The sequence below is a fragment of the Chiloscyllium plagiosum genome, unplaced genomic scaffold (genome assembly GCF_037043375.1).
Source record: "Chiloscyllium plagiosum isolate Xiang-an unplaced genomic scaffold, Cpla_swu_hap1 HiC_scaffold_2, whole genome shotgun sequence".
NCBI lineage: Eukaryota > Metazoa > Chordata > Chondrichthyes > Orectolobiformes > Hemiscylliidae > Chiloscyllium > Chiloscyllium plagiosum.
Genome location: NW_028270140.1, coordinates 124493567 through 124518121, shown reverse-complemented (window position 1 = coordinate 124518121; position 24555 = coordinate 124493567). Strand labels below are relative to the sequence as shown.

The following is a 24555-nucleotide window of genomic DNA, read 5'->3' as shown; positions in this document are numbered from 1 at the left end:
CATCTGCAAAGGGTGTACTGGTTATTCACGAATGTATTAATTTTTACACACATTCTATTTTTAAACACTCATCTGTTTTGTTTCCCCAGGCGGCACAGTGGCTCAGTGGTATGCACTGCTGCCTCTCAGCACCAGGGACCCAGGTTCGATTCCCACCTTGAGCGACTGTCTGTGTGGAGCTTGCACATTCTCTCCATGTCTGTGTGGGTTTCCTCCAGGTGATCCGGTTTCCTCCCACAATCCAAAAGATGTGCAGGTCAGGTGAATTGGCCATGCTAAATTGCCCATAGTGTTAGGTGCATTAGTCTGGGGTAAATACATAGGGTAGGGGAATGGGTCCGGATGGGTTACTCTTCAGCGGGTCGGTGTGGACTTGTTGGACCAAAGGGCCTGTTTCCATTTGTATGGAATCCAATCTAATCTCAGCTAAAAAGGTGAAGGAGGAGTAAATCCTCAAAGTAAAGACCTTTACAGCACAGGGACCAAAGTGATCAACTTCCTCTACGCCCAATGACCCAAGCAATAAACTACCAAATTTTCCCCTATACTCAGCCATCAGCACCCTTACTCCACCCCACCAACCCTCAGTTCTCAGGTAAATTAAGCTGCAACTTTGTGCTGTAGGATTCTCTCTCCCACTGCCACATTTGACAGAAGAAGCCAGTGTGCAGGAAAGCTACAGAATAAAGAGAACATCAGGAAATTCTTCATTTTCAACAGCCTTCTTCAATACCACTCCATTCCGTCCTTCAAGCTAAAATCCAGATTAACAAAAGAGCAATTAACAGTCTAACTTACGTGGGAATATCCGTTGGATTTCTCTCTGAATCTGTGTGCGGCATAGATCCTTTTTTTCTAGATCAATTGACTGTTGTTGACAGTTGCAGAACAGGTCCAAAACTTGTTGACTCAACTGAAAATAAAGCCAGTCAAAAGACCACATACATTACATACCCTCAAGAAGTGAAATTTCTGAAAAATTTTTTTTTGAATACAATATGTTTAAACTGGTCACTCTCTACCTAAACCCAATCCCTGGAACCTGTCAAATAGATTGTTTTATCATACTGCAGCACTTTGTTAAACTTCTCTGCATTTTTAAAGTTATTTATGGAATGCAGAACAAACACACCTATTTTAGCTTTTACTCTCATTTTAAAACTCCAAGTAGTAGTTTTTGATGTATAGCTGAGGCAAGTGCCGAGTACAGTCATAACTTATTCTTAGAATGAAGTTCAACATGTACAAAAGATAATAAACTTCGTACAAAAAAAAAAGTTTTCACCGGCATTGATCCAAAACCAAAGTACATACTGATGCTTCCTAAGTTCTTGTCTGTCTCTTTCAATTACCTTTTTGAATTTCTCTAATCAGATATTCACCAATCTCAAAAGCAGACCAAGAAGGTCATATTCAACAGCATCTAGCTTGAATTGTGAGCAAATATTATTTTCCACCAAGTCAGGAAAAATTAGTATTTACATTTAAGGTAAACAGTGGCTATTCAACCTCTAAACTTGAATTGCAAAACAGTGATTAACTTGGCTTTTCTTTTGGCTATAATTTTGTGAACAATGTTAGCAAAGGCAGCATTTGTTGCCCATCCGTAACTGACATTGAGATGACGAACTGGGCATTGCAGTTGGTGAACAGATTTTGGTGAGTTCTCACCAAGTTCAAAATTTGCTTGGGCTCCTTGATGCCACAATCATTTGTTGCTTTGCTGTCTAAGGCAGAAATTCTTAACTCATCTAGAGCCGGTGTGTTTGGATCTTTTAATTCATACATGGGAATGTGGGCATTGCTGACTGGACCAGCAATTATTGCCCATCCCCAACTATCAGAAGACAGTTAAAAGTCAACTACATTGGTATGGCCGTAAGTAGGCCAAACCAGGTAAGGACAGTAGTTTCCTTCCTTAAAAGCACATCAATGAACCGGATGACATTTTTCCTGGCAATGGATTTATGGTCATCATTAGACTATTAATTCCAGATTTTTTTTAAAATTCAAACTTCACCATCTACCATGGTGAGATTCAAACTTTGGTCCCAAAACATAACCTGGGTCGCTGCATTAGTGTTCTAAGTGATATTACTACTAAGTCCACGTCTCCCTGTCACTTTATTTTAATATAGCCAAGTGGTGCTGTTTAAATCCAAACTGTGTCTGTGAGCATATTATTGCTATTGAGTGCTGCTTGAAAATACTGTCAAATACATTTTCCATCACCTTACTGACATGGAGTAGCCGGATTGGTTGGTAAAAACCCAAAAAAGAACTGCAGGTTCTGAGGAAGGGTCAACCGAATGAATCATTAACTCTAATTTCTCTCCACAGATGCTGCTAGACCCGCTGAGCTTTTCCAGCAATTTCTGTTGCTGATTGGCTGGTAAGTGGCCAGTTTGACTTTGTCTTGTGAACAGGACAGTCATTGCCAATTTTCTAAATCTTCAAGTGCCTGTTATAGATGTACCGGAACACCATGGCTCCAGGAAAGGCTTGATCTAGAGCCTTTGTTGCATTTAATACATTCAGCCATTTCTTGACACAGTGGGAAATCTGAGTCAAATAGGCTAATTTGGCACCAAATGTGGTTTCAGTCTGAGGCGCTAACATGTTGGACTGATGAGGCATGACTACAGAGCTTTGATCTGATCCATCAGTTGTGGGATTGATTGGTTATCAATCACACGCTGTTTGGCACACTTTTATTCCTATATAGTAGCTTCACCAGGTTGTACCAATTTAAAGTATGTCTGGTACTGCTGCTGGCATGCTCTCTGGAACTCTTCCTTTCAGCTAGGTTTGGTGATGTAACTTGTTGGCAATGATAGAGAGGGGTTATATTGGGCTGAGATTATAGATTGTAGTTGAATACAATTTTGCTCCACTGCATCTCATGGATGCCCAGTTTGGAACTGATCTTCTGAACCTATTCCTTTTGTCTCAGTGGTAATATCATACAACACAAGGAAATATATATTGAGTGTGAATACTAGACTTCAACATCACTACAACAGCATGGTAGTCACTCTTACCGACAGTGTCATGGACAAATGTATCTGTGGTATGTAAATGGATGAGGGCAAGTTCAAGTTGGTATTTTCCTTTTTGATCCTCTTATCACCTGCTGCAGGTTCAGACTAGTAGATATGTTCTTCATGACTCAGTCATCTCTGTCAGTAACAGTGGCTGGTGGCTACTGAAATTTCTCACCCAAACTACATTGTGCCTTTACCAGTCAGTGTTTATTTGAAGTGGTATTCAACATTGAGCAGAACTGCTTCATCAGCTGAGGAAAATGATAGCTAATCAGCAGGTTTCCTTTCCCATGCCGAACCGGAGTAGAAAAGAACATACCACTGATGATAATGTGGATACTGAAATCCACTGTAGTTTTTGGAAAAGCAAAACGATGGATTGTACATAACTAATTCACGATTTGATACAACCTCTTGCATACCCTAAACAATATGTTCAAATTTAAAAAAAAACAAACATACCTTAGGTTTATGTAAAGTGTAAAATGCAGTATGACACTAAGCGGTCTATAAGACCTTGCTAATCTCATCCAAAACAGATACTACACTTCAAATAACTAAGCTAGTCAAAAGAATTGCAACATTATCCAAGAATGCAAGTGGCAATATAAAATTGAAGTGCTTCCTTGTACTTGAAATATTCAGTCCAATAATAAACAAATCTACTTTTGAGCTAAACAGGGACTCTAGTTCTGCCTGTAAGCTGAACCCATCGACAGATGAATATGGTTCTAAATACAGTCCTAAGCTCATTTAAGAGCAGAATCCCTTTTACAATGCAACCTGCAAAATATTTCCTGTGCCAATATTTCATTTACATTCAGTGCAGAAAGTACCTTCTTCTTTAAGCCTTCCAAAATGCATTTGTATTTCCCATTTGGTTTAATAAAAACAGTGCATCAGCAATGCTATTTAACATTCAGTAAACAGGTCACTATAATCTTTAGTGAATCAATACCTTATCCCTGGCCACTTGTAGAGTATTCTGTGGGTGATCAGTGAGTGGAAGCAGAGATGAAATTCCAGGCGATGGAACAGAATACCTGCGGTCAACAACGAAAGGCACTGAACTGCCAGATGGTCGAGAAGGTGGTGACTGAAACCGCTGGCGTTTGACGTCATAAGGACTAGTTCGCTCATCACTCCTTCGTCTGTAATACAGAGGAGATTGCAGTGCATCAGGTTATTAAAACCGGTGTAAAATTAAATCAACATATGTCTAAAATATAAAACTCAATTTGCATTAATATGAAAGCTAGAATGTGTTATCATTTAGATGTGGTAAACTTGAATTTGAAACCAATGTTGATAATCCACCACATTAATTGGAGCTAGAAGAACTAGAATAATTCATGCTGTTATGAACTAGGCCAAACAACCTGAAAATATATCAGAGAGACTTTATGTGATTTGATTGGTCATACTACTAGACTTTAAGCAAAACACACTTTATTTTTACATTACGGTTGAAATACAAATAAAAAGAAGAATTGGTGTAACTTTAGCTCCATTGGAAAACTGTTCCAATATAGTAACATTCCATAAACATGTCCTTGGCAAAGGTAAATTCAGTAAAATAGATTGCCTCACATGCAATATTCCTCAGCCCAAGAGTAAAGAACACCAAGAGAAAGTTTTGGCAGAGAGACAGAGTGAACTCAAGTGTTTTGCATGAAGCAGGATGAGACATATGGCAGCTTTCACAGCCAACTTCAAAATTTCAACAACTGAGGGCTAAACTTAAACCCTGGTTCTGTGGGAGCCTGACTTAACACATCCTTCTTCTATTGTCCTAACTTTAACTAAAACCACAGGCTCACAAGCTGTTTACTTTATTGACTTGGGAGACATAGCTGGTCACCTCCTGTCTCAACCTCTCTTCATAAAAGGCAAGATGGCGGCAGAGTAAAGTACTCCTGCTGGAGATCCTCTGCTTCGCCTGTTTTCTTTTCTCCCAGCTCTGGAGGCAAATCCAGGAGCAGTAAGTCCCAGGTGGAAATCAGCGCAAGGGGAGACAATCCTGGAACTTATCTTGGAGCAGCTGAGTGCCAGTTCAGAGTGGACTAGAGGGTTGGAGTGGAGCAGGGATGGCTGTTGGACTGGGGTCTGGTGCTGGTGCAGACCATGTGCAGAGGTCCTGTGCTGAGATGCTACAAATGTTATGTTTATTTGAAATTTTTTGACCTGACTGTAATGTCAATCCTTTAACTTTGTCTGATTTCTAACTTTTTTTTTAAACTCTAAAGTAATGAAACTAATTTTTATTCTTCTTTTGTATCCAAGATTTGTACCTAGGTACTTGTATCAAAGATGGCGTCATAAGAGGCAGACATTGTAAAAGTTTTTCATTGTACTTCTACAATGGACTACACATGACAATAAAGGATATTCTATTCTAAAACACACCTGGACAAAATACACCTCTTAAAGCCTCAGTTCATCACAATGCTGAGTATTCAAAACTAAAAACAAGTTTCAGATATAGATAGAGGTATCAGTTAACTTCTCTGGCAGGTCACATCCTTCTTTTCTCACTGAATATTATTTTGAAGCACATTACATTGTGTATATTCACAATCTTCCAGTTAAGACATGAAAAAGAAGCCCTGTCCGCTGTCTCTGGCTGATGCAAAAGATCCATGGCATGAAGAGGTATTATCCCTCATGCTTTGGCTAATATTATTCCTCACTTAACATCATACAAGAATGTCATCTGGTCATTAACGTTTTGCAGTTGTCATGTGAAAATTGATTGCTGTATTTCCAACATGCTTACACCTCAGAATTACCCAGAATCCTTCGACCGAAGGCACTGTATTTCTTAATAAGCATTATAAATTCTTAAAATCTGAAGAAAAAGACTAAGTGGGACTTACTTCCTTCCGACATTATTGGGCAGACCCGGTGAATAAGTAGGGCAGGCACTATTTAAAGGCCACACAGCTGATGGCCGTGGAGTAATTACTCCTGTTAGGATTGTACCAGAAAGGCTGCAAAAACAAAATAAATGATATTTAATAAAACTCATTAAATCAAATTTATTTGCATGATTTATAGATTGTATAATTCCTGAAATTGGTGAGGCAGCAAAGCTATACAGGTAATCAGTGCTCTACCAGTGATAAAATGTGGCATCAACATACCCAATTCCTTGGCAAAAGACAGCTATTATCCATGTTGTGAAAGGAAACAAAAAAATTCTAAAGATATCCTCTTGGTTGCCAGGATGAGTTAAACTTCTGATAGGTAATGAACCAAGAGTGTAGTACAGAATATCGCAATACTACAGGGGAACAAAGTATTAAGTATCCATTTCTTTATGGCAGCCCAGTTGTTCTGTGGGAAAAGTACTTGCCACATTCCATAATTGCGCAGCTTCCAATAACTCTCAGAGCAACGCTGACTGTCTAGGACAAGCATAAGCATTTTTCGAGATACTAATACACACAGAAAGAAAATAAATGCATACTCTCATACAACAGAACATATATCACATTGTTCATTTTAGTGATATGCAGACCACCTTTGTGGCTCAGCATTAGCATCCTGTCAATACCACTTGTGTTGGTAATGCAGTGTAGTACTTGACTAATGCATTATATGACGTTCAGTGCCAGTATGATACCAGGCTTGTAGGATTGGATGTTCCAAAGATTGGTGGATTGTATCAAACAACAAATCCCTTTGACCGGTCACAGTAACTAAGATACTCACTGTATTCAACCAGGTTTGTTTGCAAAACTCAAAGCGTCCAACATTGGACAGGACTCTAATCAAGCAACATTTGTTGGATAGTCCTGAGGGTGCAAAGAATGACACTGACAACTGATTTAAGGTTGTCATTCAAACCCGCAGCGTGACACACTTGCATGACTGGAAGCTACATGTGCAAATACACATGGCCTGATTCTTTGCAGATGGAAAGAACATATAATCACTGCATCTGTTTGAATTCAACAAAATGGGGGAACAGCCATTCATGGCTCATTTATCAGGGTAACACCCTGGACAGTCATTCTGCTTGTATGGAAGTCTACCTAAAAGTCCTACAGTTAACATCAATCATTCACAACTGCACTCTCCATGGCAAAATCTCTGCTAATCAGCATTCTGTTCTCATACATTATAAATGTTGATTTTTTCTTTCAAATTGGTATTCTTGCAAGTGTCTCAATGAGTGCAAGACAAAAAGTTTCAATAAAATTGTCTTTTCTCAACAAAACTCAAGTCACTGAGTCAGAGTTATACAGCATGGTAACAGATCCCAACTTGTTCATGCCTACCAGATACCCTAAATTAATCTATGTCCATTTGCAGCATTTGGACCATATCCCTCTAAACCTTTCATATAACCATCCAAATGCCTTTTAAACGTTGTAATTGTACTGGCTTTTACTACTTTCTCTGGCAGCCTGTTCCATACATGCACCACTCTGCATGAAAAAGTTGCTCCTCGGTCTCTTTTAAATTGTTCCCCTCTTACCTAAAATCAACGTACTTTAGTTTTGGACCCTACCCTGGAGAAAAGACTTTGATTAATAACCCTATCCTTGCCCCTCATGATTTTATAAAGCTCTGTAAGATCAACTCTCAGCCTCCGATGCTCCAGGGACAAAGCTCCAGCCTGTTTAGCCTCTACTTATAGCTCAAATCCTCCAACCCTAGCAACATCCTTGTAAATCTTTTCTGAACCCTTTCAAGTTTCACAACACCCATCCTATAGCAGGGAGGCCAGGATTGCACACAGTATTCCAAAAGTGGCCTAACCAATGTCATGTAAAGCTGCAACATGACCTCCCAACTCCCTCTCCCAGGAGCAGCATGGTGGCACAGTGGTCATCACTGCTGCCTCTCAGCGCCAGGGACCTGGGTCTGATTCCCACCTCAGGCGACTGTCTGTGTGGAGTTTGCACATTCTCCCGTGTCTGCGTGGGTTTCCTCCGGGTACTTCAGTTTCCTCCCACAATCCAAAGATGTGCATGTCGGGTGAATTGGCCAGGCTAAATTGCCCATTGTGTTAGATGCATTAGTCAGGGGTAAATATGGGGAATGGGTCTGGGTGGGTTACTATGCAGAGAGTTGGTGTGGAGTTGTTGGGCCAAAGGGCCTATTTCCATTCTGTGGGGAATATAATCTCATCTATATTCAAAGCACTGACCAATAAAGGCAAGCATACTAAACGCCTTCTTCACTATTCTACCTACCTGCAACTCTGCTTTCAAGGAACTATGAACTTGCATTCCAAGGTCTCTTAGCTCGGCAACACTTGCCAGAATCTTACCATTAAATTTATAAGTCCTGCCTTGATTGCCTTTCCAAAATGCAGCACCTCACATATATCTAAATTAAACTCAATCTGCCACTCAGTCCATTGACCCATCTGATCAAGATCCTGTTGTACATAGAGGGAACCTTCTTGCTGTTCACAAGTCTCTGACAGGTAACCTTCTCCGCTGGTGATTCATAAACACCAGCAACAGTTCTCCTTCAAGATCCTCCGCTCCACACTCGCAGCAATGCGCCGGCACTTAACCTCTCTACAGTCATCCCTGCCTCAGCTGAGGGTCACACTCTCTCAGAATTGCAAAGGACCCACTCTGTACTACATCCTCAGGAGAATCCATACTCTCAACAAACAGAATTTCAACTCCATCTCAGACATCAAAACCTGTAAGTACAACAAACTTTTATCTACCCACCTCCATAACCAGCGCTCCTCAAACATTCCAGAAGATTCCCCTGGCCTCGGAAACACCATTAGCCATGCGGCTGATGCAGCTACCTCCCCCACGCTGATTGATGATGTCACTTCTGCCCCCATCATGGCCACTCCCACAGCCACTTCCGCCCCTCACATCATCGCTGATGCCACAAGCTCAGTGACTTCCACCACCCCTACTGCCGTGTCTGCCATCACTTCCACCCCCACCAGCGCCACTCACCTGCATTCTGCTGACACGCCCCCCACAGACCCCACTGTCACTATCCCCACCCCCCAGAACCCCGAGGGGAACACTACCCCTGCTCATGACTCTACCCCCATTCCCCCCACCATCACACCCACTCCAGGTACTGGCTCCGACCCCACTCCCAGCTCCACACCCACACCAGCTCCCATCCCTGCCGAGTTTTCACCATCCCTCCAGACCTCCCCCTCACTGAGGACGGACGATCAGTCCTCAGCAAAGGACTCACCTTCACCCCCCTCCGTCCACGCATCAATGAATTTAATACATGCCGTGACATCGAACACTTCTTCCGTCGCCTCCGCCTCCGAGCTTACTTTCACAATCAGGACTCCCGCCCACCTTCCGAGGACCCCTTCGCCCACCTCCAACGCACTGCATCCACCTGGACACCTCGCGCTGGCCTATTACCTGCCCTCGACCTCTTCATTTCCAACTGCCGCCGGGACATTAACCGCCTCAACCTGTCTACCCCCCTCCCCCACTCCAACCTCTCCAACCTCTCACAACGCGCAGCCCTCCAATCCCTCTGCTCCAATCCCAACCTCACCATCAAGCCAGCGGATAAAGGGGGCGCAGTGGTAGTCTGGCGCACTGACCTCTACATCGCTGAAGCCAAACGCCAACTCGAGGACACCTCTTCCTACTGCCCCCTTGACCATGACCCCACCCCCCCATCACCAAACCATCATCTCCCAGACCATACAGAACCTCATCACCTCAGGAGATCTCCCATCCACAGCTTCCAACCTCATAGTCCGTGAACCCCGCACTGCCCGGTTCTACCTCCTTCCCAAGATCCACAAGCCTGACCACCCTGGCCGACCCATTGTCTCAGCATGCTCCTGCCCCACTGAACTCATCTCTACCTACCTCGGCACTGTCCTATCCCCTCTAGTCCAGGAACTCCCCACATACGTTCGAGACACCACCCACGCCCTCCACCTCCTCCAAGACTTCAGTTTCCCCGGCCCCCAACGCCTCATCTTCACCATGGATATCCAATCCCTCTACACCTCCATCCGCCATGACCAGGGCCTCCCAGCCCTCAGTTTTTTCCTCTCCAGACGTTCCCAGCAGTACCCTTCCACTGACACTCTCATTCGTTTGGCCGAACTGGTCCTCACCCTTAACAATTTCTCCTTTGAATCCTCCAACTTCCTCCAGACCAAAGGGGTAGCCATGGGCACACGTATGGGCCCCAGCTGTGCCTGTCTCTTTGTTGGCTACATAGAACAGTTGATCTTCCATAATTACACCGGCACCACTCCCCACCTCTTCCTCCGCTACATTGATGACTGCATTGGCGCCACCTCGTGCTCCCGCGAGGAGGTTGAGCAATTCATCAACTTCACCAACACATTCCACCCTGACCTTAAATTTACCTGGACCATCTCTGACACCTCCCTCCCCTTCCTGGACCTCTCCATCTCCATCAGTGACGACCGACTTGACACTGACATTTTCTACAAACCCACCGACTCCCACAGCTACCTGGATTACACCTCCTCCCACCCTATCTCTTGCAAAAATGCCATCTCGTATTCCCAATTCCTATGCCTCCGCCGTATCTGCTCCCAGGCGGACCAGTTCCACCACAGAACACACCAGATGGCCTCCTTCTTTAGAGACCGCAATTTCCCTTCCCACGTGGTTAAAGATGCCCTCCAACGCATCTCGTCCACATCCCGCACCTCCGCCCTCAGACCCAACCCCTCCAACCGCAACAAGGACAGAACGCCCCTGGTGCTCACCTTCCACCCTACCAACCTTCGCATAAACCAAATCATCCGCCGACATTTCCACCACCTCCAAACAGACCCCACCACCAGGGATATATTTCCCTCCCCACCCCTCTCCGCTTTCCGCAAAGACCGCTCCTTCCGTGACTACCTGGTCAGGTCCACGCCCCCTACGACCCACCCTCCCATCCTGGCACTTTCCCCTGCCACCGCAGGAACTGTAAAACCTGTGCCCACACCTCCTCCCTCACCTCCATCCAAAGCCCTAAAGGAGCCTTCCACATCCATCAAAGTTTTACCTGCACATCCACTAATATCATTTATTGTATCCGTTGCTCCCGATGCGGTCTCCTCTACATCGGGGAGACTGGGCGCCTCCTAGCAGAGCGCTTTAGGGAACATCTCCGAGACACCCGCACCAATCAACCAAACTGCCCCGTGGCCCAACATTTCAACTCCCCCTCCCACTCTGCCGAGGATATGGAGGTGCTGGGCCTCCTCCACCACCGCTCCCTCACCACCAGACGCATGGAAGAAGAACGCCTCATCTTCTGCCTCGGAACACTTCAACCCCAAGGCATCAATGTGGACTTCAACAGCTTCCTCATTTCCCCTTCCCCCACCTCATCCTAGTTTCTAACCTCCAGCTCAACACTGTCTCCTTGACTTGTCCAGACTTGTCCAACCTGCCTAGCTCCTTTTCCACCTATCCACTCTACCCTCTCCTCCCTGACCTATCACCTTCATCTCCTTCCCCACCTACCTATTGTACTCTATGCTACTCTCTCCCCACCCCCACCCTCCTCTAGCTTATCTCTCCATGCTTCAGGCTCTCTGCCTTTATTCCTGATGAAGGGCTTTTGCCCGAAACGTCGATTTTGCCTGTCCTCGGATGCTGCCTGAATTGCTGTGCTCTTCCAGCACCACTGATCCAGAATCTGGTTTCCAGCATCTGCAGTCATTGTTTTTACCACAGGTGTGTACTACCAAAGTACTATTTGCATACCTAAGAACTAGATTATTATACACTCAAAGAACAACCTTTATGAATACTGACTGGTTATCTACATTTTAGAGATAGATGTCATGAGTGTCTCCTAAGAAATACCAGGCAAACATAAGTTACATGACTGTTAACTATCGAGGTAAGGCTAACAGATTATCTTGCTCCACCGAGACACCTTTTCTTTCGAGAAAGAAATCTGCATTCCTTACCTGGTCTGGCCTACATGTGACTCCAGACCCTCAGCAGTGTGTTTGACTCTTAATTGCTCTCTAAAATGGCCAAAAGAACCAATTCGCTCAAGGGCATCTGGAGATGAACAACCAATGCCAACCTTTCCAGCAATTCCCTCATGCCACACAATTAAAAAAATTACTGATGAGTGCAGCTATGTTATATCCTAGTTATCCTTTTCAGGGCCAATAACGTTCACAACAGCTTCCAAAATGTACACTATAAACTTAATTGATGTAATTTTCTTAATGTGCTCCAGGGGTATTTATGTTACAAAGAACTTAACATTGAAACATGAGCACTCACTGTGAGATCTTGTAAACTACTAGTAAACAGAAATCTCTCAGTATGAGCTGAAGTGGTTACTAAAATGAAGAACAATGGAACACTGAACCAAACTGCTTTAACCATAATTGCTTTCACTTTGTTAGTGCATTACAAAATCATCACCACCCTCCGATAAATTAGTGTATTCCTAACAGGAGTACATGACGGGGACTGCAATACTTCAAAAGCTGACAACTCAACGTTATCATTTCAGTCAGGTAGGTAGGTGTCATTAGATAATGCTGTACACAGTCATTTTCTATTCCTCACAGTACCTACAATAAACAAAAAAGGTTAAATTTCTAAATTGCACAACTGAGGAATGCACACTGAAAAAAATGCAGCCTGACAGTCATAATTCTAGCAGAAAATTGGTTATTACTCAAATGACTGAACATAGTGAAACAAAGCACTTTACAATTGTGTAATGAAATTCATCATTTTGTGATCATTTTGGTTACCGATGAAATCTGATTTCCAAGATAATTCATGGTCATTGTCCTAAAATATTTGAGATTCAAGTCACAAAATACAAAGCCAATAAAACAATTAGAACATAAGATGATCCATCAGTAGAATCCTGCTGCACTCACCTTGCATTCCTGAAGTTGAGAGCATTGATGATCTGTTGCTGTGAAATAAGAGCTGGAGAGAAGGGGGGACGACCCACATTAGGAGAATTAGGGAACATGCTCTCCTTCACTTGAAGTGAACATTTAATCCTTCACCTAGAAAAAATATACAAAATGAAAACATTTGTACATGCCAGTCACATAAATCTATGCCTTAGACAACTTTGCTGAAACAACTAAAGTGTTAATCAAATATAAATGAATTTGAGAACAGGGGAGAGATGGAGAGAAAAATAAAAACACGAGATGAAGCTTTTAAGGTTTGTGAAATGGGACAGAGATTCCAATGCAGATGGTTAATTAAGAATTCAGCAAAGCACAAATAAAAGTTCACCAATAACAACCAAACTTAATAAGTAAGAACCTAGGGGCAATTTACTATCTAATTAATTAAAAATACAAGTGAAATAGAGCTGAAGCTTGGAACTCTGAACAAACAGAACTTTTGTGAGAAACTGAGATTAGAATTGTGTGTTGGAACTTGAGAGAATCCTCAGTGGCCTGGATGACAGGGAGGTCAAGAGTATTTGAGAATCAAGTCCTCAAGTTGATGAAAGACTTCAACAGCAGGGAGAAAAGGTAGTACATAGGAATGGGAGATTGCAATGATCTCGATGACAGACCAGTTTATGTGACTGAAACTTAAATTAGTCAAACGCAGTAGTTACATGCCACCTGAGCTTGAGTTGCAGCCAGAAGTGTGTCAGTGCTGTCAAGTGTCAAACAAGGTAGCTTCACTTCTGCAATTTGGGGAATTTGACTTGAGATTAATATCTGTAACTTCCTGATGATATGAAATAAGAAATCAAGAGAAAGCAGCATGAAAAGTAAATGCTGTGGAGAATGGAATGGCCAATATTATCCACTTAAGTAGAGATTTAGGAGGAACAAAACATTGCAACTAATAGGAAAGGTAGCAAAGTTATTTATAATGCTAGACCAGTTATTCAGAGTCTAGATTAGAGTGGTGCTGGAAAAGCACAGCAGTTCAGGCAGCATCCGAGGAGCAGGAAAATCGACGTTTCGGGCAAAAGCCCTTCAGAAGGGCTTTTGCCCGAAACGTCGATTTTCCTGCTCCTCGGATGCTGTCTGAACTGCTGTGCTTTTCCAGCACCACTCTAATCTAGACTCTGGTTTCCAGCATCTGCAGTCATCGTTTTTACCCAGTTATTCAGAGGACTAGACTAATGTTTTGGAGATGTGAGCTCAAATTCTTCCAAGTCAATGGAGAATTAAGTTGTTAATTAAATATATCTGAACAAATCCCATGCATTTGGAATTGCTCTTAAAAACAGAATTGATTCACAACTGCCCTTCAAGAAAGAAATCTGATGTATTTACCCCCATCTGGTCCAAATCTGACTCCATGCCCCACAACAATGTGATGACGCTTTACTGCTCTGTATTCATTAGGTGGTTGACCATCATGTATTCAAGGGCAATAAATGTATCCATGTAAACACACCAAGTGTGGTGGATAGGATTGGTAAGCATAAATAGCTTTCTCAAATATACAGAAAATAATAGAAATTTTGTAAACTGTGGCAAGAACTGGGTGCTTAATATTCACAGATACCAAGTGCTTAGAAAAAAATAGGGATTCAAGAAAAAGCGCGTGACTGAAAGCATTTATTTCAGAAGTAATTTCAATACAGGAAAGAGGACATTCTTTACAGCCACGGGCAAGAATCTATTTGGTTCGAGCTGAAAAGTATAGGGACTATGCTCATACCACAGGGAGTGGTACATCAAGATAATCATCTTAATAATTATCAACTAATCACCTTAAACATATGAAATGAGAAAGAAATTGTTTGGCTCCAAGAATTTGTATTTTCTAATAAAATAGTAGACACACTGGTTCCTCTTAGTCTACCCAAATAGTTACATCCTCAAAAATCTCTAAAGAACCTGACAAATAAGACTTCTCTTTATACTGACTTCAAGTCATACAACACTTTTCTAAATGCAAGTCAGACTGCTCTAATAATAGGTGCGAGCATTTCCCCAATGACTGACATCAGGCTAACTAGCATATAGTTCTCCATTTCCCTCTCTCTTAAAAAGCGATATTACCTTTGCCAATTTCCAATTTGATGGGATTGTTTGAGTCAAATGAATTTGGGAAAATCATTGCTGGCACATCCATTACCTCTGTAGCTCTCTTTTCTAACCATAGGATAAATGTAGAAATTTGGACCCCTAATGAACAGAATAGACTTGTAATGGTATTGTTCTATGGAGTGTGTAGAGGCAGTAATGTCACAGTTCATGTGCATACACTTTTGGAAGTGTCAAAGCATCCTCAGGGTGGGGTGGGGGGGGGGGGGGGGGGGGTGGGGGGATTTCTGGAGAAATTTAGCAGGTCTGGCAGCATCTGTGGAGAGAAAGCACAAATAACATTTTGAGTCCAATGACTCTTGATCCTCTGGGTTCCTGGACTTTGTAAATAAAGGAATGGATATCTAAAAGCATTGTAAGATATGCTAAACCTTTATAAAATAATGCTTAGGCCACAGTTCTAGTCATTGCACTTTCAGAGAATGTTCTTGAAAGGATGCACCGGAGATGTATAAATCTGTTTCTAAGGATGAGGGATTTTTCTACAAGATTAGATTGGAGAAGCTTGGTTCTTCACATTGTATCAAAACTCCTTTCAACCCCCTCTGTTACAATGTATCAAATGATGACAGATTTTGATACAGCAGACGAGGAAAAGCTATTCTCATGAGCTAATGCCAGAGACTGACTGGACATGAGTTTAAAGCTTTGGACAAGAAATACTTAGTGGATATGTGAAAGAATCTTTTAACGCAGTGAGAAGTAATTGCCAGGAATGTATGGACAAGAGTGCTTAAAATGGAAAAATGATTTCAAAAGGAATTGGATAGAGACAAAGGAAGTAAACTTTCTGAGTTACTACAGTAATGGGACTGACTCGCTGCTGTAAACAGCTGGCATGCTACGATGGGTCAAATGGCTGCTTTTTGCATGATTATGATTCACTAAACCTTGCTAGTGACTCTGATACACCATGAAGAAAAATAAACATTGCCACCTCAGATCTATTTTTCATAACATCCCTTGCGAAATGCTGATCGTAAAAATAGCACCAATGGCAAACATGTCATAATTTGGGGACTGATATAGAATAAATATTCCCCGGTTGCTCATTCATTAATTTGACATTAATCTGAAAAACAATAATGTCAGCACTGCAGCTGCAACTAAGTGCACGGAGTTAGACCTGACATTTATTGCTCAACTAACCACAGTAAGGTGGTGCCCGTGGGCACAGATAGGCCGACGTCTTGATGCGCTGATAGCAGTTTGATAGAACTCACTGGCTTGCTGGGACCAGAATCATATGCCAATCAGACTGGCTAAGGACAACTGGTAAAGGACAATAGTGCACAACCACCACACTACTTCCACACCAGAATACTAGTAACATTTGACAATCAGCAATAAGTTGAATGAATGCTTCAGTTCAGCAAAAAGCTAAAACATTCATATACAAGAGAGCAGAATCAAAAACAGTAAATGCTTGAAACACTTAAAAGATCAAGCAGTATCTGCAAGGAACAAACGAAAAGAACTACAGATGCTGGAAATCTGAAACAAAAACAGAAATCGCTGGAGAAGCTCAGCAGGTCTGGCAGCATCTTGAACACAGAACATTACAGCACAATATTGGCCCTTCGGCCCTCAATGTTGCGCTGACCTGTGGAACCAATCTGTGGAACCATCTATCCTACACACTATTCCATTTTCATCCATATGTTTATCCAATGACCATTTAAATGCCCTTAAAGTTGGTGTGTCTACTGCTGTCTGTGGAAAGAAATCAGAGTTAATGTTTTGAGTCCAGTGACCTTTCCTCAAAACTTCCCTTCGACAGGGAACAAGTAAGTTAAATTTCAGATGTGACCTCCTTAGAAAACATTCAGTCCTCTTTTCTCTCCAAGGAGCCTGCATGTTATGCTGAGCTTGCTTGTGTTTGTTTAATTACTCAGTGCACTAATTGACAGCTTCGACTCTTTCTGGTATTGCCTAAAGCTAACTAGACACCAGGGACCCAGGTTCGATTCCAGCCTTGGGTAACTACGTGGAGTTTGCACATTCCATTTCTGCGTGTATTTGCCAGGTTTCCTCCTCCAGTCCAAACATATGCTGGTTAGGTGGATTAGCCATGCTAAATGCAGGATTACAGGAATGGAGAAGGTTGATCTGGGTGGGAAGCTCCTCAGAGGGTTGGTAAGAATCAGTGAGCTGAATGGTCTCTTTCTACACTATAGGAATTCTATGCCCCTATTTGGACAATTCCTTATTCTTCTTTGATTACTAAACAGGGGTCTCTACCAAAACCTGGTCACAGTTTAGCATCTCAAAGAAAGACATAAAACATTAACACTCCTTTGGGAACATATATTACCTGCTGCCTTGGTCTCTAGAATCTGCATGAAAACTAAGATACGAGCTGGTTCCCAATGTTTAGGCTATTAACTCATCTGACTATTAGCTGGCAACAAATTATAAGCAAAAGAAAACACAGATCATCAGATTTGGTACTGAGAAAGAGGTAGATTTAACAGTGCGCATGCTCATGAATGTTGATTTCCAGTAAGCAACCCTTGATTACTATGGTCTAGGATCAAATACACAAATCTTTGGCACTGCATTTGTCCTGTATGAAAGTGAATGACAGATGAAATTTTACCAAAAAAATGTGTGGTGTGGCTGAAAGTCAGACTTCATAGCCAAACAAATCTCAACTATTCATTGTGCTACAGTAAATGGTTAGGTACTGCAGTTGGAAGCAACAAGACGTGGATGAAACATTGCACCTGTACCAGGAGACAACAGAGAAACGCTAATCAAAGCTATTAATACCAGTAGCGACAATAAGTTTAACTTTTATCCCATTTCCAAGAAAATCATTTCACGTTCCCCACATGCTCAAAAAAACTTAACCATTTCCAATTAAAATCAACGGTACTCAATATATGTTCATCGTTAGAAGTTTTATTTAATTTGGGAAAACCTTAAGGACAAAACAATTTCCACTTTATTGTCATTAAATTATACTTAAAATAAGCGTGACAGCATTTGCACAAACATTAAGAGAAGGCCCTAAGATCCATTCAGAAAATGTCTCTTCGCTCTGCTTACTGACTTACAGTGCAGTAATTGAAAACTATTCCCTATGATTTTATGGGCATGATTATGCTGGGAAAAGGGTGAACCTCAAGCTGGGGTTTGGATGTCAGGTATACTCGAACTAGGGGGGGGGTGGGGGTTGAGGAGGGGGCGAGAGGGGCGGGACGAGGGAGGGGGGGGGAAAGAGACGAGGGAGGGGGGGGGAAAGAGACGAGGGAGGGGGGGGGAAAGAGACGAGGGAGGGGGGGGGAAAGAGACGAGGGAGGGGGGGGGGAAAGAGACGAGGGAGGGGGGGGGAAAGAGACGAGGGAGGGGGGGGGAAAGAGACGAGGGGGGGGGGGGAAAGAGACGAGGGAGGGGGGGGGAAAGAGACGAGGGAGGGGGGGGGAAAGAGACGAGGGAGGGGGGGGGAAAGAGACGAGGGAGGGGGGGGGAAAGAGACGAGGGAGGGGGGGGGGAAGAGACGAGGGAGGGGGGGGGAAAGAGACGAGGGAGGGGGGGGGAAAGAGACGAGGGAGGGGGGGGGAAAGAGACGAGGGAGGGGGGGGGAAAGAGACGAGGGAGGGGGGGGGAAAGAGACGAGGGAGGGGGGGGGAAAGAGACGAGGGAGGGGGGGGAAAGAGACGAGGGAGGGGGGGGGAAAGAGACGAGGGAGGGGGGGGGAAAGAGACGAGGGAGGGGGGGGGAAAGAGACGAGGGAGGGGGGGGGAAAGAGACGAGGGAGGGGGGGGGAAAGAGACGAGGGAGGGGGGGGGAAAGAGACGAGGGAGGGGGGGGGAAAGAGACGAGGGAGGGGGGGGGAAAGAGACGAGGGAGGGGGGGGGAAAGAGACGAGGGAGGGGGGGGGGAAAGAGACGAGGGAGGGGGGGGGGAAAGAGACGAGGGAGGGGGGGGGGAAAGAGACGAGGGAGGGGGGGGGAAAGAGACGAGGGAGGGGGGGGGAAAGAGACGAGGGAGGGGGGGGGAAAGAGACGAGGGAGGGGGGGGGAAAGAGACGAGGGAGGGGGGGGGGAAAGAGACGAGGGGGGGGGGAAAGAGACGAGGGGGGGGGGGGAAAGAGACGAGGGGGGGGGGGGGAAGAGACGAGGGGGGGGGGGGGGAAGAGACGAGGGGGGGGGGGGAAGAGACGAGGGGGGGGGGGGAAGAGACGAGGGGGGGGGGGGAAGAGACGAGGGGGGGGGGGGAAGAGACGAGGGGGGGGGGGGAAGAGACGAGGGGGGGGGGGGAAGAGACGAGGGGGGGGGGGGAAGAAAGAGACGAGGGGGGGGGAAAGAGACGAGGGGGGGGAAGAGACGAGGGGGGGGAAAGAGACGAGGGGGGGGAAAGAGACGAGGGGGGGGAAAGAGACGAGGGGGGGGAAAGAGACGAGGGGGGGAAAGAGACGAGGGGGGGGAAAGAGACGAGGGGGGGGAAAGAGACGAGGGGGGGGAAAGAGACGAGGGGGGGGAAAGAGACGAGGGGGGGGAAAGAGACGAGGGGGGGGAAAGAGACGAGGGGGGGGAAAGAGACGAGGGGGGGGAAAGAGACGAGGGGGGGGAAAGAGACGAGGGGGGGGAAAGAGACGAGGGGGGGGAAAGAGACGAGGGGGGGGAAAGAGACGAGGGGGGGGGAAAGAGACGAGGGGGGGGGAAAGAGACGAGGGGGGGGAAAGAGACGAGGGGGGGGAAAGAGACGAGGGGGGGGAAAGAGACGAGGGGGGGGAAAGAGACGAGGGGGGGGAAAGAGACGAGGGGGGGGAAAGAGACGAGGGGGGGAGAACGAGGGGGGGGGGGAGAACGAGGGGGGGGAGAACGAGGGGGGGGGAGAACGAGGGGGGGGGGGAGAACGAGGGGGGGGGGAGAACGAGGGGGGGGGAGAACGAGGGGGGGGGAGAACGAGGGGGGGGAGAACGAGGGGGGGGGAGAACGAGGGGGGGGGAGAGAACGAGGGGGGGGGAGAACGAGGGGGGGGGGAGAACGAGGGGGGGGGGAGAACGAGGGGGGGGGGGAGAACGAGGGGGGGGGAGAACGAGGGGGGGGGAGAACGAGGGGGGGGGAGAACGAGGGGGGGGGAGAACGAGGGGGGGGGAGAACGAGGGGGGGGGGAGAACGAGGGGGGGGGAGAACGAGGGGGGGGAGAACGAGGGGGGGGGAGAACGAGGGGGGGGGAGAACGAGGGGGGGGAGAACGAGGGGGGGAGAACGAGGGGACGGGGGGGGGAGAACGAGGGGGGGAAGAACGAGGGGGGGAGAACGAGGGGGGAGAACGAGGGGGGGAGAACGAGGAGGGGAGGAGGGGGAGGGGGGGGAGGGGGGGGACGAGGGAGGGGGAGGGGGGGGACGAGGGAGGGGGAGGGGGGGGACGAGGGAGGGGGAGGGGGGGGACGAGGGAGGGGGAGGGGGGGGACGAGGGAGGGGGAGGGGGGGGACGAGGGACGAGGGAGGGGGAGGGGGGGGACGAGGGAGGGGGAGGGGGGGGACGAGGGAGGGGGAGGGGGGGGACGAGGGAGGGGGAGGGGGGGGACGAGGGAGGGGGAGGGGGGGGACGAGGGAGGGGGAGGGGGGGGACGAGGGAGGGGGAGGGGGGGGACGAGGGAGGGGGAGGGGGGGGATGAGGGAGGGGGAGGGGGGGATGAGGGAGGGGGGGGGGACGAGGGAGGGGGAGGGGGGGGACGAGGGAGGGGGAGGGGGGGGACGGGGGAGGGGGGGGGACGAGGGAGGGGGAGGGGGGGACGAGGGAGGGGGAGGGGGGGGACGAGGGAGGGGGGAGGGGGGGGACGAGGGAGGGGGAGGGGGGGGACGAGGGAGGGGGAGGGGGGGGACGAGGGAGGGGGAGGGGGGGGACGAGGGAGGGGGAGGGGGGGGACGAGGGAGGGGGAGGGGGGGGACGAGGGAGGGGGAGGGGGGGGGACGAGGGAGGGGGAGGGGGGGGACGAGGGAGGGGGAGGGGGGGGACGAGGGAGGGGGAGGGGGGGGACGAGGGAGGGGGAGGGGGGGGACGAGGGAGGGGGAGGGGGGGACGAGGGAGGGGGAGGGGGGGGACGAGGGAGGGGGAGGGGGGGGGACGAGGGAGGGGGAGGGGGGGGACGAGGGAGGGGGAGGGGGGGGACGAGGGAGGGGGAGGGGGGGGACGAGGGAGGGGGAGGGGGGGGGACGAGGGAGGGGGAGGGGGGGGGACGAGGGAGGGGGAGGGGGGGGGACGAGGGAGGGGGAGGGACAAGGGGGGGGGAGACGAGGGAGGGGGGGAGACGAGGGAGGGGGAGGGGGAGGGGCAGGGTGAGTGTGAGGGGCAGGGTGAGTGTGAGGGGGAGAGAGAAGGGTGGTGAGAAAAGGCGGAGAAGGGTGGTGAGAAAAGGCGGAGAAGGGGAAACAGAGGTCACTCGAGGGGGTGGGGTCTCTCTCTCGAGGTGACTGTCTGGACCGAGCATATCGAAGCTTTAAAAAAGGTCCGTTAACGGACATAAGATGGGGCCGGGAATCGAGGTCCCACTGACTTCATCTCCGGTGAGTTTGACCCTCTGCACTCCAGGCCACTAATCCCACAAGGCCGACCCGCTGCCTAATTTACCGATTTAAAATATTTTTAAAAACGTTAAAATGAACTTCCAACATTGAGGAGCGGGCTCCGGTGCGCGCGCGGGGGGAGAGCGTGAGCGCGGCTCAGTCACCCCGAGGCCCGCGCGCCAGCTCGGCCCTCCCCTCCCACAGCCCGGTCTTCCACCGCCGTTTCTTTCCTTTAACCCATTCCTTATCATCCTCTCCCACATTTTACTGAAACACTCACCGAGTTCTTGTCCTCCCCGTTACTCCCGACGTTTTCATTTTTTTGTTGCGGAAGGTCCGTCTAGAGTCTGTCACCTACAACTTCCGAGTCATAGGTTACACGGCCTTGTTTCCGGCTCTTTCTGAGAGGGGGATATGAGGAGTAATTGGGGCATTTCAAATCATTGCTCTGTTTTTCACGTTACCTCATCAATCATTGTATTACATCATTAAAATTAGCTGATTTCTTGAATACTTCTTGATTAAATATCTGGAATATAAATATTTTTAAAACATTTATACTTTTTCCTGGTGACAACTAGTTACTTTTTTTTGTTCTTCGTGCTTGTGGGTGATTTGCTTCAACTCAGATTCCATTGGTTCTAAAATGGCTGTTAAGGCCAACGCCTGATGGAATACTGCACCAATACTCTACCTCTGTACGGTGATTCGGTGGTTAGCACTGCTGCCAGGGATCAGGGTTCAATTCCAGAAGTGGCTGACTGTGTGGGGTTTGCACACTCTTGCATGTCTGAATGGATTTCCTCTGGTTGCTCCCGCAATCAAAATGTGCAGGTTAGGTGGATTAGCCATAGGAAATGCAGGGTGACAGGAATTGGCTAAGGGGAATAGGTCTGGATGTGTTGCTCTTCAAAGGATCTGTGTGGAATCGATTGGCCGAATACACACTGGGAATTCTTTTGACGATTCTCTGATTCAAATGTGGGGGTTGAAAGGAAGAGGAGAGGAGATTTGTGCATTGCCTGTAACCCCTCGTCTTCACCTCAATAGCAGGGTGAACACCCACGAGGAGCAAACTGAGGGACAGTTTGGCATTGGGGACACAGGTAGCATTTGTTTGTGAGGCCTTCAACTCAATGGGAAAGTAGGATGTATTTTTATTGAAATCTTTAGACCAGGAGAAGGGTGTATTCGGCTGTAATTCTCTTGTTAGCTAGCCAATCTTCTATCCATGCCAATATGCTTTTCCCTCCATCACGAGCTTTAATTTTCTGCAAAATGTGGCACCTTATCAAACATGTTCTGGAAATCTAAGTGTAATACATCGACTGGTTTCTCTTTATCTGCAGCATAAGTTACTTTTTCAATGAACTACAATAAATCAGTTAAACATGGTTTCTGTTTGACAAAATCTTGTTGTCTCTGCCTGATTATCTTGAACTAATAAAAGAGCACGGCTGTATAACTCTCATTTTTCCTCTGTTAGATGTTAAGCTTACTGGTCTGTAATTTCCTACCTTCTGTCTTCCTCCCTTTTTGAATAAAAGATTTACATTAACTTTCCAAAGCAATCTTCCCTGAATCTAATAAGTTTTGGGAAATTAAACCAACCCATCAACTAACACTGTCTACTTTTAAGACTCCAGGATGAAAACCATCAGGACCTGGGGACTTGTCAACTCGCTGTTTCAACAGTTTACTTAGTACTACTTCCTTGGCAACTGTAATTCTCTTGAGTTTGTTCCTCCCTTTTAATTTCTGATTTACAGCTATATGTGGGATGCTACTTATATTCTTTCTAATGTGGACTGATGCAAAATAACTTCAATTCATCTGCCATGTTTTGATTCTCCATTATTACTTCACCACTCTTTTTGATGGAACCATTACTCACTTTGTTAATTCCTTTCTTCTTTACATATCTGAAGAAACTTTTCATATCTGTGTATACATATTTTTGGCTAACTAGCGCATTTAATTTTTCCCTTTTCTTGAAATTAATTTGTTTAATATGGGCATCACTGGCTGGCCAGCATCTACTGACTGCCCCTAGTTGCCCTTGAGAAGGTGGTGATGAGCTGCCTTTTTGAACCACTGTGTTCACCCGTTGTGGATTGACTCACAATGCCATTAGGGAGGGAATTCCAGGATTTTGGCCCATGAGAGTGAAGGAACGGCAGTATATGTCCAAGTCAAGATGGTAAGTGGCTTGGAGGGACTTTGATGGTGTTTTTTTTCCCATGCATCTGCTGCCCTTGTCCTTCTAAATGGAAGTGGTCATGGGTTTGGAAGGTGCTATTTGAGGATCTTTGGTGATTTTCTGCAGTGCATCACTGCTGCTACTGAACGTTGCTGGTGGAGGGAGTGAATTTTAAACAAATCTCTCCCTTAAACGTTATGTGAAATGTAATCATGTTATGGTTGTTGCTACCAAAAGCTTCTTTTGCTATGAGGTCAGTAATGGATTCTATCTCATTGCTCAAAATCAGGTCTTGCACATTCTCCCCATGTCTGTGTGACTTTCCTCCCATAGTCTGAAGATGTGCAAGTTAGGTGGATTGGCCATGCTAAATTGCCCGTTCTGTATGATCTTGCAGTTCTCAGCTTATTAAGGAGAACAAAAAAATCTTCTGGAATGGGCAGGATGTTTGTTATCCAGCTGGGATTTTCCATTGTCAAAGGTTCATGAGTCATATCTTTTTGTGCACATTTATAAAAGTCTTTACAAGTCAGGAGCATCGGTCAACTTCTGTTGGTCATCCCCAACAGACAGAACAAGTACATATGTCCAGTGATACCTCAATGGATGTTCTTCTCCAGGCCGAGGAATAAAATTGATGTTCTTTTTTCTCAGAATGGCAACAGGAGGCCATCCCATGTAACGAAGCACTCTTGGATGGAGATAACAAGGGAGGTCAGCAGCTATGGACGGCACTGGAGAACCTGACTCCAGGGCCATGGGCAAA

At 46.5% G+C, this 24555-nt stretch overlaps 1 protein-coding gene across 3 annotated transcripts in view; it reads right to left on the bottom strand.

Annotated features, from left to right (window-relative positions):
- tent2 (terminal nucleotidyltransferase 2) overlaps positions 1 to 22007 on the bottom strand; it is a 92571-nt gene extending 70564 nt beyond the window's left edge. For 2 of the 3 annotated variants that reach the window (XR_006314104.2, XM_043706818.2), the window contains exons 1-5: positions 21870 to 22006; positions 12910 to 13044; positions 5921 to 6034; positions 4003 to 4195; positions 799 to 913 (exon numbers count right to left, since the gene is read on the bottom strand). Coding sequence is in view for 2 of the 3 variants with exons in the window: in XM_043706818.2 (XP_043562753.1) it covers positions 799 to 913; positions 4003 to 4195; positions 5921 to 6034; positions 12910 to 13007 (520 nt within the window). In the remaining variant the exon portion in view is untranslated. Of the gene's footprint in view, positions 1 to 798; positions 914 to 4002; positions 4196 to 5920; positions 6035 to 12909; positions 13045 to 21869 lie in introns of all 3 variants that reach the window. The other variant, XM_043706827.2, reaches the window with a different exon arrangement.
- Between the last annotated feature and the right edge of the window lie 2548 nt (positions 22008 to 24555).